Raw genomic sequence first — 17,964 nt, 5'->3', positions numbered from 1 at the left:
ATAGATTGAAATCAATGTATTTCAAGTACGTATACGTTCTGCTCTTATCATTAGCGACATTACCTTTTCTATCTACCTAGTGGTTTTCGAATTACATTTTGAAGAAATTTGATGCACCAAAAAAGCGAGATATCTGAAATAAACATTGTCACGCGATGTGGATATTCTCAGTATATCATCGTCTGCAATCCGATTTGGTATGTAGAATTGTGGGAGCGAATTTTAAATAACATGGTTACATGGATATGGATACGCAGTGACTTAGTTAATATGTTAAGATAACGGGGCAGGTTAAAATAAAATATATAGTTATCCATAACATGGGAGCTATTAATCTCACCGCGTATCCAGTGAAATTGTAGCTGACGATATGATAATGCAGTAGAGCCAGAGGGGTATTCTGCAATATACATAGAGGCAAATGCAGCATGCGATACAAATGGCAAATAGCCACATTACATGACATTGATCTAAATTGGGTGTGGATTAATATAAAAATCGGTACTTATAATAAGTATACCTTTCAACAAGGCACGATATATCAACATTGATTCAGGGCCGCGGAAGATCGTTCAATGCATGGGGGAAAATATTCATCTATTCACGTTAGCCGAGCGTAAAAAGTTAAAGACAGTCAATATCAAAATAATAGTGTCGAAAGTGAATAATTATACGAATATTAGAGACCTTTAGCTTAAACAATATGACAAACCGCGAACAGACTGCAAACGGCTAATTTCAAATAACATTTAAAATTAGATTTTTGGCACATTCTCGCCCACAATTTGTCTCAGTAATCATTTTATGTTTGAAAATAAGGCACCAATTTTCTCGACCACAGAAACCTAGCATTTGTTTTGAAAATTAGAAATGAATTTTTCTGTTTGCCGTTGGAGGATTGTCGTAAACGCCAAGCTAAAGGTCTCTATTATTGCCTCCACGACTTAGCCATAATATTATGTTCACCGTTCACGTTAGCAGAGCTTAAAAACAGTCAATTTTAAACGAAACTAATCAGTGCCGAACGTGAATATATGTGACCTTCCACGGGGAAACATACGTTAACGCTATTTCGTTTGTTCCAAAATTTTCCAAAAGCGTGGTCATCCGTTTGATTTACCGTTCGTTGAAACGTTTGCCGGAATTTCGTTCATTGGCCTTGGACTTGGCTTAATTTTATTAAATTAAACATTTGCAATGTTACAACTTTATAGAAGAAGCGCAGAATGTGTTACACAGAAATAAACCTAGAATAGTAGGCTTGTAATGCATGGGGTTATATAATTTTAGCCTAATCGAATGCTATTTCGTGCGCTTCATGATTTCTTCTGAGCGTCATGCAGACATGAAAGGCTATAATTATTACTATTCAGTGCATGCTATAATTTCATTAACGTCAAATTTCACGTCAAAAACTCGAAATGCTTTCTTTCAAAAATTTATCGTTTTTTAATAGCCGGTAATGCAATGATTACAATCACTACTTTAATACTTCTGTAGCTTCCATAAAGCCAAAGTTCCCCACCCGCACAAACAACGTCGCAAGCTATATAATTATATTGAGCATTACGAGCCACATGCCTTGGGAAGGTGCTAATTAAATTGCATAACTATCGGAAGTCTCTAAATGGATTTTGCGTGTTACATATTATCAGGCCTGATATTATCTTACTTGTAAACCATATATATTTTTTATAAAAAAGACTTCATCTGGCATGAATAAAACTCATGCGTTTTTCAAATTTATTTATAGACTTTCAATTCACAAAATGTACTTGATATGTATATTGATGTATGCACATTTCAGCACAAAGTGATTGAAATTTTCAGAGCTCCAAGGAAAGGGAGATTATGCATTTTAGTATAATAGAGCGTAAATATATATCTTGATTTGTTTTCTCTTTATTCAATGGTCATCACACATGATTGCCATTTATAAACTAAGAACTTATATGCTTATGAGAACTTTGCTTTGGAAGCAACATTCTCCCCAACTGCATTATATGTCGCTACATGCGGAGCAAACGCCTGAGCAGGCGTCTTGTTTGGTTATAATTTGATTTTCCTCGACTAGCTCCTCGATTCGGAAACGTGGAACGCGGAAAGGTTCAAGTTTTACAAATGGTAGAGATTCTATGAGATCATTATTTTTGCTCTTTTGAAGGTTTTTAGGTTTTTTTCACCTCGACTTGACGATTCCTAATAATAAAAGTACCTCATTAAAAATAGTTTATACCCAATTAATACCAGTGGCGTAGCCAGCTGCCTGCCGTTTTAATCATACTATGCAAATTTTATGTTATTATCACTATTCATTTCTTTAGAAATTCATTGTTTTCACAGTCAATGAACACCAATATTAGCATAGCATGACTAATTTGCAGTGCGTGTTCAAACATTAACATTGTCTGTGAGTAAAGACAGTAAAAATCACGCGTAGGCTGGGTGAGAAACTGGCCTTAAAGGACATTGGCAACATTTCAACGAAGACTTAAATTACTTTTAAAATCATGTTATGATCTCTTTATAGCTTGCTCAGTTCTTGTAATAGTTTTGAGTGAAAGAAAGATAGAATTCCAAGCGTACAATTTGCCACGGGAATGTGCGACAAAAACCGGGAGATGCAAAACGATAGCAAACGAAGTTGGCTTGTGGCTCTCGGGGCATTCTTTCTTGTTGGAATCGCGATTGGAATATCAAATTCCTTTGGTGTTTTGTTCACAAGCTGGACGGGAGAATTTCAGGAAAACAGAACAAAAATTGGTAGGAAGGGCAAAGTCGATGACTTAAGTACTAAATTAATAACAACATATCTGTATGGGTATTCATAATTTATGTGTTAATTTAATAGAGTCCCCTATGATTATTTGCAATAGTGATTGCATGCTAAACACGAAATGAAAAAAACAAAACTACTACAAAATATTTGAAGGAATGACAACCATGTTGTTATAACAAACCCTACGCCAGCCACCTTTAGTCAATCTAATATATGCAATGCATGCACGCGTACATGATCTATAGGACTAAAGAAATGCAATTGGCTGGCTTAAGAAACAAGCTAAAATGTGGTTGGCTGACAAAACAAACAAGCGATGACTGATCAAATGCCTATATCACTTGTGGGATCTTTACGGATTTGAATAGAGCTTGAAAAATTAGTTTATAAGTTCTATACAACCCTTTTTGATATAGTTAAATAGTTTCGGAAATATTTACATATAAATATGACGATTTGTCTAAATTACCGTTGTGCTCGGGGGCCTGGGACTCAGGAACCGAGTTCTTGTCAAACATAATCTGATCAATTGTAATTTTACTTCAATCTTCCAATAACGTAAAATATTTTGAGAAAAACTCGCCCAGTTGCTACAGCCATACACAACGCACCGTTCCTGCATTTTTTTCTTGAAAAGCGCAAACTATATCGCCAGAACAGCTGAGCATTTTGTTGTCGCTGTCTAAAAATTGCGGGCGCATTTCTTCAAGAAGAATTTTAATTCTTCGAACGCCAAAAACATGTATTTTGAGGAGCTTTTTCTCCTTTTTTACTGGTTTGTTCATGGAAATAAGAGGGTGTATTCAAAGATTACGTTCCCGTGCTCGCATACAAGGGTATATATAACGACACTCTCGCGTAAATATTTGCGAAGGATTTTTATTTGCAAATGGGCGACAAGTTGAAGTATTTTACTCATTGTCAAAGTTTCAGGACCAGGCTACAGCAGTATGCAAACAACGAATTAACCCTATTTTACTCTTGACAGAAGCTGACATATTGTTGTTTCCACAGGTGTGTTCATTAATTTATTTGTCCCTTCTCACGCGAAATAATAAGTACCTTAACATGCATTTTTCTATAGAAATAACACCTTTTCCTCTTTCGATTTCGTGAAAACTGACCTTTGCCTTCAGTTATGAAGTATATTTTATGAAAGTTAAATCATGTTTTGCTTCATTGAAACATTAGCCACTCATGGGAAAAATGCTCTAGATGTTGTAATTTCACAAACTACTTATGCTCTGAAAATGCTATGTTGTAATATACTTACGAACTTCCTTCTGTATGAGTTTGCGATGATGTAAAAATTGCTGCAAAAGTAATTTTAATATGTCCAAGCATTGGTTGTTATGAATTATGAAAAGTCCTATTGATTGGTAAGTTTTAAGAATCTAACTGCAAACTTTAATATGGGCATGCTTGCTTTGTGAAGTTATGTGATGCTGTGGCACATATATAAAAATATTTTAAAATTTTTACCAGTGCCTCTCTCCGAAACATGGCTTAAAACTATCCATATTGTTCAAACTTCATAAAAAAGTTAGTGGGCATGCTGAGAAAAATGCGCACAATACTTATTTTTGTCTGTAAACAAACATATAAATTAGCCTGTGGGATATGTTACTTCCTATTTCTGATCATTTAACTAGAGTATAATAAAATTATTTGAGCAAAAATTTAGTACAACATTGCTTTCATCAAAATACAATAATGGGAAATCTTTAGAACCTTTTATGACATGATCTTTAGTACCTTTAGACCTAGAGGAAAAGGGGCTATAGAAAAATGCATGTTAAGGTACTTATTATTTCGCGTGAGAAGGGACAAATAGATTAATGAACACACCTGTGGAAACAACAATATGTCAGCTTCTGTCAAGAGTAAAATAGGGTTAATTCGTTGTTTGCATACTGCTGTAACCTGGTTCTGAAACCTTGACAATGAGTGAAATACTTCAACTTGTCGCCCATTTGCAAATAAAAATCCTTCGCAAATATTTACGCAAGAATGTCGTTATACCCTTGTATGCAAACACGGGAACGTAATCTTTGAATACACCCTTTTATTTCCATGAACAAACCAGTAAAAAAGGAGAAAAAGCTCCTCAAAATACATGTTTTTGGCGTTCGAAGAATTAAAATTCTTCTTGAAGAAATGCGCCCGCAATTTTTAGACAGCGACAACAAAATGCCCAGCTGTTTATCGCTGAAACTCTTCATGTTTACATTATAAAAGACGGCGTGTTTGCAAATCATTCCTAAGTCCCAGTCCCCCCAACAGACGTATTTTCGAAACTATTTAATTATATCAAAATAGGTTGTAGAACTTATAAACAAATTTTTCAAGCCCTATTCAAATCCGTAAAGATCCCACAAGTGATATAGGCACTTTAAAATTTTCTGTGACGTCTTTCAGCGGGGTTGTTCTCGTATAGATCATGGCTCTCGAGGAATGAAATTGCTTGTATTCTCAACGTTATTATATACAATATAGAATACACAAATACCGAAGTGGAGACATAAAAACAACAAATAGTTAGATATAAGTTTGAGATTAATTAGCTTTCCTGAAAACAATCCATTTTCGTTTTTCGATCGACGTTCGTTTCTAGTTCTACACTATTATAATTATAAAAGCCATGACCAGCCGACAATTTAAAAAGTAAGTTCAAGATTTTATAGTCTCAACCTCTGCCTTGCTTGATTCATATTTTCGCTCTCAAGATGACCTGTTTATTCGGAATTTGTTTCTTACTTTACTATAATATAAAGGTATGGTATTATAAATATATAAGGTATGTATAAAGGCGGAGTTCGGATATCAAACTTCAATACTATCAGAAAATCACATCAAGAGAAAAGAAAAACAGGTTTTCTTTCTTTGCTAAAAAGCAATCATTTGACAATTTTTGTATTGTAGCTACTTGATCTCGTAAACATTCAGGAGACAGCAACTTTCAAATTATTTGGTCTACCGGTAGTAAAAAAGTGTCTATCAAAAGCTCATGGTATCGGTTTTCAGAAGATTGATCAGGAAACTTGAGCATAGTTTGAAGATAAAAATTTGTGTCGTTACTACTCCTACGGCTAATTATTAAGAAACACTTCACTATGTCACCGAAATATACGTATATACACCTTTTTCGCGCGTTACTGAATCAAGAATCCGGAGATGAATCACTTTAAAGCTTGTTCTAAAAAAGATCAATTGTGCTGAATTCAATTCCTCCCTTCTGCCTATGAATTTGGTCATCCCCCCCTCAATTATCGCTACTATTTTCGGCTAGGTATATGGATATGTGATATGGTTTATTATTCACTAATCAGCGCCAACTATATTTTTTCGTTTATCCAGCCTGGATTGGTTCATTTCATTTCATTTGGTACATGTGTTTATGTCCAGCATGTGGTATCTTAACTCGGTATTTCAGTTTTCGACCAGTTGTCGTCCTAGGAAGCACCCTCTTATGTCTTGGTCTACTACTCAGTTCATTTGTGAAAGACATTTCACTGTTCTACCTGACATATGGCGTAATATTTGGCACTGGGACATGCTTGTTATATATGTCAAGCATTATAGTTTTGCAATTTTGTTTCCAGAGACATTTAGCCGCAGCAACTGGGGTAGTATCCTCCGCATCTGGAGGTTTTCCAATGTGGTATGGACCGGCGTGCGAATATTTAATACGACATTACGGATGGCGTGTCACATTAAGAATAGTTTCATTATTTTTCATTCCCTTACTGTTTGCGTGTGCCCTGTTCCCCAGCAAAAAACAAATACCTCGTGAAAAGGGGAATGGTTTGAACGTCCGAATATCGTTTGGTAGAATGTTGAAAAATAAAAGATTCCTAATTTGGGTGCTTCTAATGGTATTTGTCTATCTTGGACTCTTTGTACCTCAAGTTCACTTGGTAAGATAAGCTTATGTTTTTAAAACTTCTCACAAAACGGTTAGGATTTCAAACTGCTTTTGGCATGAATTATATATACATCTGATTTATGATATTCTTTGAACGATTTTCCGAAAGAGAAATTTGTATAAAAGCCTAAAAAATCTTTTAAACATCCTAAAAAAATCTCGTTCCAAAAAAATATTCGAGTAGTGGAAAAGCATATTGTATCCTTTGCCATTTTTCTTTTCAAATTATAATTTTCAATATTTCTTCAAGATATCTTTTTGTAAAGATATTGGCATACCAACTTACGTCAGCGTGTACAACATTACCTTGATGTGCGGCATGGAAACTGCGGGAAAAGTAATTTTGGGGAGGATGATCGATAAACGCAACTGGAGTGTTCATACTTATAACATTTTGGCACTACTAACTCTGGCTGTATCAATAACATTGCTACCTTTAGCAAAAACTTCAACCCACGTGTTTATTTTTTCAATTTTCTTTGGTTTTGCCCGTGGATTCCAGTCATTGTGTGTCATTATGATAACTCCTGAAGTGTCCCACCCGGATGACGCGAAGCACGCAGTGACTTACTTATTTGGGGCTCTCAGTATACCGGGGGGTGTCGGTCCAGTTTTAGCAGGTGAGAAGTAGTTCACATATTATTTCAAAACAGGCTATAAATGTCTTTAAAAACAGTATCACCGTCGGCTCTACGGTTTCAAATACATTTTCACATTCAGATTCAGATTCAGATTCAGACATGAATTTGAATATGAAAATAGCCGGGTATCTGACGTACAAAATGTGGAATAACTCCGCTTAAGCTTCTTTCCATGCAATAGATTCTCGATCTATGCATTAGGCATTATTTGATGATATTTTGAGTTTATTTGACCCAAGCACGAAGTCCAAAGCACAAATTTGAGTTTATTTGACCCAAGAACAAATTCGCAGAAGCTGCATGGCTAAAATGTAAATTTATGCAGCGTCGTATTGCGGTTTGTGATCAGTGAAATACTTCTCGTTATTTCTCTCAAAATGCGAACTATATATCTTCCATACTGAATGTCATTCTTTATATGGATATAATTAATTGTATCATTGAACTTTTGATTCGAAAGCGCTCGCCATTTAGTCAGGAAAATTCGCAAATCGCAGTCAATGAGAAACGCGACGGCGACCGGGGAGGGGCGTGTGAAGACCATACTTGGTTGCGTGGACGGGCTAAATTTTTAAATATATTTTGTCTCGAAACATTCTCAAATGCTAAAATGGTTTATTTATAATATTCAGGATGGATATTCGACGTTACTCGTTCATACCGTTTAGCATTTTTTATTTCTGGGGGATTCTTCGCTTGTGCTGGTTGTCTTGCGAACCTGATTGAAATGATCACAGCCACAAAGACAACGAACCGCAGGTTGGTGTTAGATTCAACAGCAAAAGAGAACGAGTCTGAAACCATAGTATTCAAAGCTGTTGGGTATCCAAAAGACATTCCTGATAGCGTTAAACACGCTAAGAAGTCTAAACTAATTCTTTGAACAAATTCAAACCATCAAAAATGAGAAATATATGAATTAAATGTTTGCATTTTTTGCTTCAATTTCTATAATTATTACAGGCCCATGTTTGGTCTACGCATAATATTAATAATATGTTTCGTACACACTGCTTAGTAAAAAACTTAATACATTATTATTAAAATCAATAAATATTCAAGGTACAATGAAGAACTAAGAAGGAAAATCGTTGTCTCTAATCATCAAAAATATATTATACGAAAACTATAAACACGGTGTATGTGCTTAACAAGGCTTGAGCATAATTATAAAGAATAATTATATACTTCAATAGTACATTAATGTCTGAAAAACGAGAAATCACTAGTGATATATGATTTTCAACGAGATCAGTCGTTACGATGATAAATTGATATCTGATCGCATGCTTATATCACTTGGTAACATGAAGTTATTAAAACTATTCCCATGCACGTGTTGTTGATAAGGAAACTGCGACCGGCATGAAAATACCATAAAAACCATATACCATATACCATATACCATAAAAAAAACGATGCCATGGAAAGTTACATAAATAAATTACACGGATAAATTTCAAATACCTTAATAACAACGCCATTAGTTGTTTTGTTTCTATAAGAATATTTTACATAAAAAGCCGCCAAAATGATTGCTTTTGAAGTTAAAGATGTAGTACTATTGTTCAACGGGTTCTATATAAATTAATGGGTTGAGCGAATATATCTGTAATTAAAACACCCAGCATACTAAGCGGGCAAGTTATCAAAAGTGGCTGATTAGCTAGCAAAGATTCGAACAACTTAAAATACCTATCCACCTGGCATTATCACTTAGTTACCAGAATATCACAGTAAATATTACATGATATCACTATTGTAAGCCGCGCTTAACCTTAGTGGTTTCGAAAAACAAACGTCTAAACTGTTTCCACCCCCCCCCCCCATTCGGGCAGATTCTGCATGATAAATCCGTGATCAGTGCACGTGGTAACTATAGCCCCGTTTACACTACCGCTCGATTTATTGGCACAGCATAGCTGAAATGGGTACCAAGCCCATTTCAGCAGTGCCCGGATGGACGTTTTCAATTGCGGGTAAGTGCGGTTTTTCCTACCACAAATTTTCCTAACTATTACTTGGAATTTGAAATTCGTATAGCTGAACGGAGAGAACTGTTGGAAATATCTTCAGGAATAATCGAATGGCAGGAAATCATCATTGAAGTAATTGTTGTTTTATTGCGAGTCCACTTGTCAACGTTGCTCGTGCAAAATATTGAAGCTATTTGTTAGAACTACAGTATCATGCTGTCTCGGTACTGTAAGGAAACTCATTAAAATCATTATTTGTATCCTAATGATAGCTCATCCCTTTTAACAAAAATTATAGACAAAAACCCCGTTTACACTACACTAGATTTATTGGCACGGCACGGCTAACCCCCATCCTCACCGTACCATTTTAGACGTGCCGTGCCTATATATCGAGTATAGTGTAAACGGGGCTTGGGGAAACAGACACGTTTCAAGTTAAAACGATTACGTGGCTAAAACATTAAATGATTTTTAATCTATAATAACACAATAACACTGACCCGTCAAAACAACTAATCTGATTTAATATAAAAGTTCTAGCCTATAGATGGTTACAATATGCATGCAATTAATATTTCCCCTATTGTAATTACTGATATTGCTCTTATAGTTATAAACTCTGGATATTTCGTTTTAAAAATCAGTGTGAATTCATTTCAAATTTGTAATTATTAAGTTTGAAGTCCTTTAAACCGCAGCGGTAGCAATTTTCCGGCATATTATAAAATAAGTCGGCTTGCCAGTATACCTATCACCTTAGCAAAGTTGCACTAGATTCAATTGTTTCTAAACAATATTTCTTTCCATAATATCTTCCTTTTTTCATCACATCTTTTGATTTTATGCTCTGGTTTTTTGTACCACGCGTTGGTGGTATAGTCAGCACGTTGCACTTTTCGCGCGCTAAACGCATTAAAACACTAGATGAGACTTTTCAGCTCATTATCTAGTATATTTAATACGTTAAAGATGAGGTAAAGTCCGTTCTGCGCATATATTCCGCGCATCAACACATTCCATCAGTGGGGGAGCAACTTTTGGAATGTTAATGATATGCGATATTAGCGCGTTGTATTACAAACGGCAGTTCGGGAGCACAATTATTTTATTTTATGTCGCAAGGCGAAGAGGCTCGAATTGCGAGTCACGACGATAACTTATCTTATCATAAGGCTACTAGAAAAAAGCAATATTATGCTGAAAGGACTGCTCCAATAATTTATTTGTTGAATGAGGCCCGAAATGGCGAGGCTATTATATTTGTCGTCGCTACAGACGCTACCTTCTCGCTTGTCCAACAATTACAAATATATAACGTTTTAAATAACGGCCGGTTTATTTACAAGCTTTGCTTTATATTTTCCTCAAAATATAACAATATTTTCTTCAAAATATAATATAAAATAAGCATATTCATCACAGATTACAGCAGGTCGTGCGAGAAGAAAATAAGAAAATTATAACGACGCAACGTCATGTAAAGATTATATAACCAACGTAAACAAACATTGTTATGCGCAGAATATATGCTCAGAACGGACTTTACATCATCTTTAAATAGACATGTTGAAAGTGCGACGTTTGACCTTCACGGCCACCACAGCTGACCAACGAATTCTTTTTTCTTGCTTTTTAAACACCTACAAAACTAGTATATTTTTATTCACAGTTAGGACACATACAGCCATCCACATTCCTTATGATAACTTTTATTTCACTTAAGGCGATATGTTTACAACTATTTTGTCCAGGGACGTGTTATCCTGCAATTATGTATGTGTGCATATATAGGAGGAATAAGATAATATCCTAAAATAAATGTAATGACAAATAATTGGCGGCCTTACTGCTCGGCAACTTACTGCTCGGCAACCAAATCGATATGATTTTTTTTGGAGAGGCATGAACGCGCGTTGCTTAGAGGCAGTATCATTATAATAATTATACCTTTTTCACCTTGAGGGTAACAAGGTATCGAAATCTAAGAACATCTGCAAGTTTGATGAGGCTCAAACATTTTTCTCAAGAAATTTTGGTCAGAAATTTAAGTTCGTTTAATTGTTAGACTGAGATGAGAGATTCACTGTACTGTTTTCAATATGAACCAAATATCTGACGAAATATCGTGCTATTCAGCCTATTCATATAAATAATGCATTGACCATACAAAATATTTGACTCTATGTGTAAAGAAATATCGTATGAGATCTTTTAACGATCTTTCATCGAATGTCAGACATTTCAGTTGGCAAAAAAATTTTTACTCAAGTATAAACATGAAATATGCAAAGCGTAATTTTCTATAGTTACGATCACCACAATTAAATTGAGAGAATTTTAAGAACAAAACAATATAGACAATTTAAATACCGGTAATAGAATGCTTTATTACTCATTAGGAAAGAATAATGACTTGTGATACTTAATCGAAACATTAAAAAGATGTTCACCTTAACTGTTTGTCGTGCAGGCAACAGAAAGGGATTTAAATTCTCATTAACTGAGATAAATTGTTGCAAAATGTGGGCTAGAGGCCTACTAAAAGACACAAGCCTGTTGTCAAAGGTTAATAAATTTATCTATATATATATATATAAATTTACAAGGCAAAATTTAATGAATTTAAGGTTAGAATGCATTGGAGTTGTATGCTGACGTGACATGATCGGCGTTTCAAAAATTCATTTACTATACCTATATGCATGTCCTTACATAATGTAATCAATGATTATAATGGAAACTAAACCATATTATACCAATGAACCTGATTAGCATTCACAGTTCTGTTACAAACCAATATAATCAAGCATATTAAATACATCGATATCACTCTAGATCGACTGAACTTATACCTATCCACATTTTTAAGACATTTTTATACTATGTGGCAATTTATCAGGAGACCAGTGCATACGGGCGATTTCTGCTTCTATTTCAGTTTCTTGACCTCGTGCACGAGTAACGTTATTTTATCACTAATCTTAATAATTAACTTACCTAATTGATAACATATATCAAAAGACAAAAATCGCAGCAAAAAATGTCCAATAAATCACGTGAATTGCCCCCTTAAGGAGGTACGCAACGATTTGTTAGAAACTGTTTGCCATGGCACTACTCAGTGAAATTTTGTTTACTTATAACCTAACGCGTCCTTTGAATCGTAGATGCGTGTATATTGTAATTATTAATATTGTTAATTTAATATTGTTTAAGTAGAGGCGAGGCCTTTGAGTTACTCAAGTGTTTTCTCTCTATATAACTTCCGCCTACCCTGGTGAGCAATATATTTAATTAATTTTGACTGTATTTACTCCTCTATATAAAGACCTGATTTGAGTTGATGCATACTAGAGCCTGTTTTGCGTTGCTGCCGAAAAGTTAAAGAATTTTCTAAAATGAGGACATCCATATTTTTGTTCGCTTTTGTGCTGCTGATTTCAGCAACATTGATCTTAGGTGAAGATGATGAAAATGTTGTGAACGACGTCTTGGAAAAGTAAGTGTCATTGTGTTCAGTTAGCAATAAAGAGTTAAAGAAACTTTATTTCTGCGAAGTTTCACAACCTATAAATACGATGAACCATTATTTTGGAATTTTAACCCATCCATATTATAAGCGTTGTTCTGTGCGTATATACCATGCGGAAGAAAAACTAATATTTTATCACAATTAATTTATGATAATAAAATAATAATGAAATATTTTATGAAAAGTGAGTGCATTGAAAGAGCTATTCACGCAAAGCTCATCTTCCATGCCGTTGACTGACTTGAAATAGACGTAATCTTTAGCTACATATGTGACCCTCCACGGGAAAACCAACATTAACGCTTTTCCGTTTAAATGGGCAAAAAAACGGATTACAAACGGTTAGTAAACGGATGCCGTAAAGCGTTTTCACGCTTCGTTAAAACGTTAAAACGGTTCGATGAAAAAATTTAACGCTTTCAAGAAAGCGTTTTTACGCTTTGGTGAAAGCGTTTGCACGGATACGAATAACCGTTTAAACGCACAGAAAAATGAACCGTTTTTTTGGATGGGCCTATTCATCCGTATAAACGGTTTGACGAATTTATATACCCAATTTCACGGACGAAACCAGACGATTTGGGGAATCCTTTGATCGCAGACCATGATACTGGTGTTTAAATCAAACAACGGTAAAATATGTCAACTGTCTGTTGCATGGGCATGTTTGATATACCGGGAGGGGGGAAATGATTAACAGGTAAACGCAAGTAGCGGGTGTAACATTATATACGTTGTTTATGTTCAGCTATGAGGGAGCGAGAGCTTCGATCGCTATCCGCACGTACACTACTCTTTATTGCTTCGTTATCCCAGTACAGCATGGATAATATTAAAATCATAAAATGGAGTAAAATTGTAAAAACAATAGCAAAATATACCTGAAGAACATGGCCACAGTCATGCCACTGCACTGACTGCAGACATATGTTATTATACATGCAGTCCAACAGCTTTAGGGCTAATTACGCTCCGTTGACAGCTACACATAAATAGCTACTTGATCAATGTCATATGTACCTAGTCAACGAAGTTAATTATAGGTAGTAGAAGCAAGCAGACCAGTAACAGTCATACAGTTGTGATTTGCCACTCGTGCGAAGCAATTTACTTTGTTGTTTATGTGTGGCCTTCCACACATAAACATACGTTAACGCTATTTGGTTCCTTGAAAAATATTGTTCATTATTCATTCGTTTCCCGTTCAATTAAACACTTCAAGCGTTCTTGCGTTCGTTGAAACGATTTTCGAGATCGTTCATTGTTCGAAATTGCCCGTTTGAACGCCTCGAGAAAAAAAGTTCGAAAATCGTTCCAAAAGCGTTCAACCGTTTTGATTTACCGTTCGTTGGAACGTTTGCTGGAATTTTGTTCAATCGCATTGGATTTGGTAGAACATTAGATTAAACATTTGCAATGTTACAACTTTATAGAAGAAGCGACGAATGTGTAACACATAATATTCCTAGAAACGTATTCAGTTCCTTAACAGAAGGCTTGTAGAGGGGTTACATCATTTTAGCCGAATCGAATGCTATTTCGTGCGCTTCAAGATTTCTCTTAGCGTTCAGTGCATGCAATTATGTCATTAAGGTCAAATTTCAAGTCATAAACTGAAAAAGCTTTCTTTCAAAAATTGATTTTTTTTTAATGCCGCGGCAATGCAATGGTTAGAATCTATGCTTTAATACTTTTGTTGTTTCCATAAAGCCAAAGTTCAACGCGCGCACAAACATGCAACGTCTCTAGCCATATATACCTTAAAAGCAGCATTACGTAGAATTGCATAGTTGTTGTGTGGTTGTTGGAAGTCGTTTAAATAGTCATTAGGATAGATACGAAGCAGCCTGATAGTATAGGAGCAAAACCGCGGATAACTGCATATCTATAGTATGCAATGATTAAAACCCTTATATAGTTGTGTAAACAATGAAATAAATGTAAATAACTATTAAACTATATCGCAATAATTGTATCAACAACAGACATAGATCTTTTGAAGCGCTTGATCGTGGACGCCGATGTTCACCGGCCGAGGGCGATCCGAATAAAACACTTCGCAACTTTCGGCAAAGTCAGATGCACCAAGCACTGAAGCACATTTATAATCAGGCATCTTATGTTTGGTTATAATTTGATTTCCCTCGACTAGCTCCTCGAATCGGAAACGTGGAACGCGGAAAAGCTCAAATTGTACAAATGATATAGATTGTATGAAAGTAATGAAAAAAATAGAACCACAAGGAAGTCGCCCAATGAACATCATAATATTCCTCACTGAAATTTAGCGTAGCTAAACTTTGATAGGCACAAAACACAAGCCATACTAATTGTTCAAAATAATCAGGATCATGTGACAAATATAACAAACCAGAAATTATAATCGATATTATACCATTTAACTATATATATAAGCTTTCTGGATATTAAACTAGAGCATAAGCAATGAAAGACACGGTCTACAAATTGCGTGTTTTACGAGGTAAAGTTTTAGCGCTATGTTTTTACCAAGTTTGTGCAATCCTTGCGCACACTGGCACAAGCCCAATTGGTAAAATTGGCAGCTGACATGCCGCAGCGTAAGCCTAATACAATATTGGGAATGGCGATAAGTTATATCTAAAAGAAACCCATTTCGTTCGATTATCATAGGTCTTACAAACATTTAAGCTTGACCTCACAGAAAATAAACATTAGAATTCTTATTTAACAGCTGCTTGGACAATAGGAAAATATTCACTAATTTTGATTTCGGTTCTCTTTATAAGGAAATTGCATTCCGGATATTAAATTGTAATCATGCATTTGGCATGTATGGTCATTGCACATTTGCGCTTTGAAGGCTGTTGCCAGCTATATAGATCGGCGCACGGGATCGGCGAAGTGAACAAATATGAAATGGCGCCAATCAAGTTCATAAGCACGCGGGTAAAGATCTTTACCAATAATTTCGCGAAGTCCTATCCCAAATATTTGCTGGATATTCAAATCTATGGATACGTCGAGGTGTTTTAACACGTGCATATAAAGGTATGAACACATATTGATTAATTTCTAGACTGTAGTGTTTGATATAAGGCATGTTTGATTAAAAATACTTTATGCATCAGTCGCGCTTGGAAATAATTCCCGTCAAGCATTGAAATCAGGCCCTATCGATGAAATCATGAATCATCAGATTTCGTATTACTGTTGGCTCGATCAAAACTTTATTTTTTTTGCCTTGTGTGCATATATATTTATTTGTTAAGTGTGTGCATATATATTTATTTGTTAAGTGCGCACTAAGGCTTATATGAAATTTTTGTAGACTATATGACAAAAGAAAGTTGCTGTTTGGTCAAGATCACTTTGGCTCAGTCGAACATCGTAAAATCGAACATCGTTTGCCAGAGGTTCAAAGAGGTTTGAGTACTTTAATTGGGTGGTCACAAAACTGAGATAACATAAATAGGTGCATCTGCACTCAAACACCAGAAATTTTTCTTAACCAAAAATTGCATGCAAATTCCTAAGTAATTTGTGTGTAGATGCAACCTTATTAATTCCTAAGCTGAGACAGGCAGGACAGGCAAATAAGATTTTTCCAGACACGAGAGTCAGTAGATACATTTTATGCATCAACACATAATGTTTCTGGAGAAGTCTTGCTTGCCGGGTAATCGTAGGCAGGGGGCACAAATTGTGTCACAATTAGATGTCTCGAAGATGATGTGGATTGATTTTTTGTTATAATGGTGAGTATAAACTCCCCTGTGCGTGCGTTTGGGATTGTCGCGTCTATATGGGCGACTGCACTGCTATATGCTTTGCAGAAAAAATTGTGCGCATTTTTGACAGTTTCGATCCGCTGTTTCTATAAGGGCAGTATATGTAATTGCTATATGTTTTGGCTAAAAAATTGTGCACCTTTGCGCCGGGATGGAGTATTAAGTTGCTTTTCAGGGCGGAAATCTTGACGTTTGGATTACAGAACGCAGGCCTTCGATCCCATATTCAACTAACAAAAACTTTTTTTCATGCAGTGTAGCGCAGATAGCGTATAATATTATTCAGATAACATGCTAGCTATATTCTACTGTTAAAGTTTTGGCAGATGCTCTAAAATATGGAAGGAGATAAAGTATTTCATTATGAAATATTTAGAGATATTTTGTGACCACCAAGAATTCTTAGTTAAGTAAGATTTGACATAGAGCTCATATTTTTCCTACAGAGGTCAAATCTTTTCAATAACATACATAAATATTGCGTCAATTTTAAGTACGGATTAGAATAATCTGATTATACAGCATAAGGCTATTATGACTGTGTAGTCGTGTGTTCTCAAAATGAAAGCATATATAACTAGTCTAAAAAGCGATCGATATGGCAGAAAAACGGCGATTTTATATATATCATACCGATCGTGATTTTTTACCAACCCATTTTCAAACTTCGACACGCACTGGCGAAGATTGGTTAAATGCACTTTGTTGAAAATATTGTGAAAATGTGTAATATAGCGTATATAAAAGTTGATATAATATAACAGGAAACTCGCACACGATCCTATAACGCATTAATTAGTTGTTTTTGCCAAAATGGATCATGAATGTGCGTATTTATTATATCTATATAAGTATTTGCATAACAAATACCAGATATCTCTCGTTATAATTAGTTGAATTATTTTGCATCTCAGATATGTTGCTTAGTATGTGTATAGAATTTAATTGCTGTAATAAATTTTAAACTATATGTCTTCTCACACGCACTATAGAAATAGGTACATTTATAATTGCGAAAAAGCATTTTGGGGCCTGTTGACCCAGGTGATGGGTTTCTGGCAGTGCAAGTTGGCAAATCATCAAGGGCGGCTGTGTCTTCGCTTCTGTGATAATACTTTATTGAAAGATAGACATATAATCAATCATACTTCTTTAATAAGCATTATAAACCTGAACTAGATTTGTTGTAATCAGTGATATATATATCTCACTTTGGTGTTCGACCCATTTTGCTTGCCTCTGATATATAAACATTTTATTACATTTTATATAGTTTTATACGATTAACTTTACAAGGTCGTCCTGACTGTTGGATGGAAATATTTAATTGCACGCTAG

The 17,964-nt window shown here is 35.2% G+C and overlaps 2 protein-coding genes and 1 long non-coding RNA gene across 3 annotated transcripts; all 3 read left to right on the top strand.

The window, feature by feature from the left end:
* The first annotated feature begins 2,621 nt into the window (after positions 1-2,621).
* LOC114536816 (monocarboxylate transporter 10-like) lies at positions 2,622-7,015 on the top strand. Its single transcript, XM_028558159.1, has 4 exons — positions 2,622-2,763; positions 6,137-6,440; positions 6,552-6,696; positions 6,971-7,015. Exons 1-4 carry the CDS (start codon positions 2,622-2,624, stop codon positions 7,013-7,015), a joined length of 636 nt encoding a protein of 211 aa, XP_028413960.1.
* An 8-nt stretch (positions 7,016-7,023) lies between these two features.
* On the top strand, positions 7,024-8,247 carry LOC114536815 (monocarboxylate transporter 14-like). Its single transcript, XM_028558158.1, has 2 exons — positions 7,024-7,324; positions 7,978-8,247. The coding sequence occupies exons 1-2, from the start codon at positions 7,024-7,026 to the stop codon at positions 8,226-8,228; spliced, it is 552 nt and encodes a 183-aa protein (XP_028413959.1). The 3' UTR covers positions 8,229-8,247.
* A 4,918-nt stretch (positions 8,248-13,165) lies between these two features.
* Positions 13,166-17,525, top strand: LOC114536798. The gene is made up of 3 exons (XR_003688486.1): positions 13,166-13,556; positions 15,625-15,886; positions 16,167-17,525. It is a non-coding gene; the product is annotated as an uncharacterized LOC114536798 (long non-coding RNA).
* Positions 17,526-17,964: the final 439 nt, after the last annotated feature.

Source organism: Dendronephthya gigantea, unplaced genomic scaffold, assembly GCF_004324835.1.
Source record: "Dendronephthya gigantea isolate DGI-Jeju-01 unplaced genomic scaffold, DenGig_1.0 000147F, whole genome shotgun sequence".
NCBI lineage: Eukaryota > Metazoa > Cnidaria > Anthozoa > Malacalcyonacea > Nephtheidae > Dendronephthya > Dendronephthya gigantea.
This window is presented reverse-complemented; position numbering and strand designations above follow the sequence as displayed.

What these genes read in the sequence shown, in the direction of transcription:
- LOC114536815 (XM_028558158.1), top strand. Translation starts at nt 7,024, where the DNA reads ATGGAAACTGCGGGAAAAGTAATTTTGGGGAGGATGATCGATAAACGC. An exon ending in TGTCGGTCCAGTTTTAGCAG is followed by an intron (nt 7,325 to 7,977) that starts GTGAGAAGTAGT and finishes TATAATATTCAG; the next exon opens with GATGGATATTCGACGTTACT.
- LOC114536816 (XM_028558159.1), top strand. Translation starts at nt 2,622, where the DNA reads ATGCAAAACGATAGCAAACGAAGTTGGCTTGTGGCTCTCGGGGCATTC. An exon ending in GGAAAACAGAACAAAAATTG is followed by an intron (nt 2,764 to 6,136) that starts GTAGGAAGGGCA and finishes TCGTTTATCCAG; the next exon opens with CCTGGATTGGTTCATTTCAT. An exon ending in TTGTACCTCAAGTTCACTTG is followed by an intron (nt 6,697 to 6,970) that starts GTAAGATAAGCT and finishes CTTTTTGTAAAG; the next exon opens with ATATTGGCATACCAACTTAC.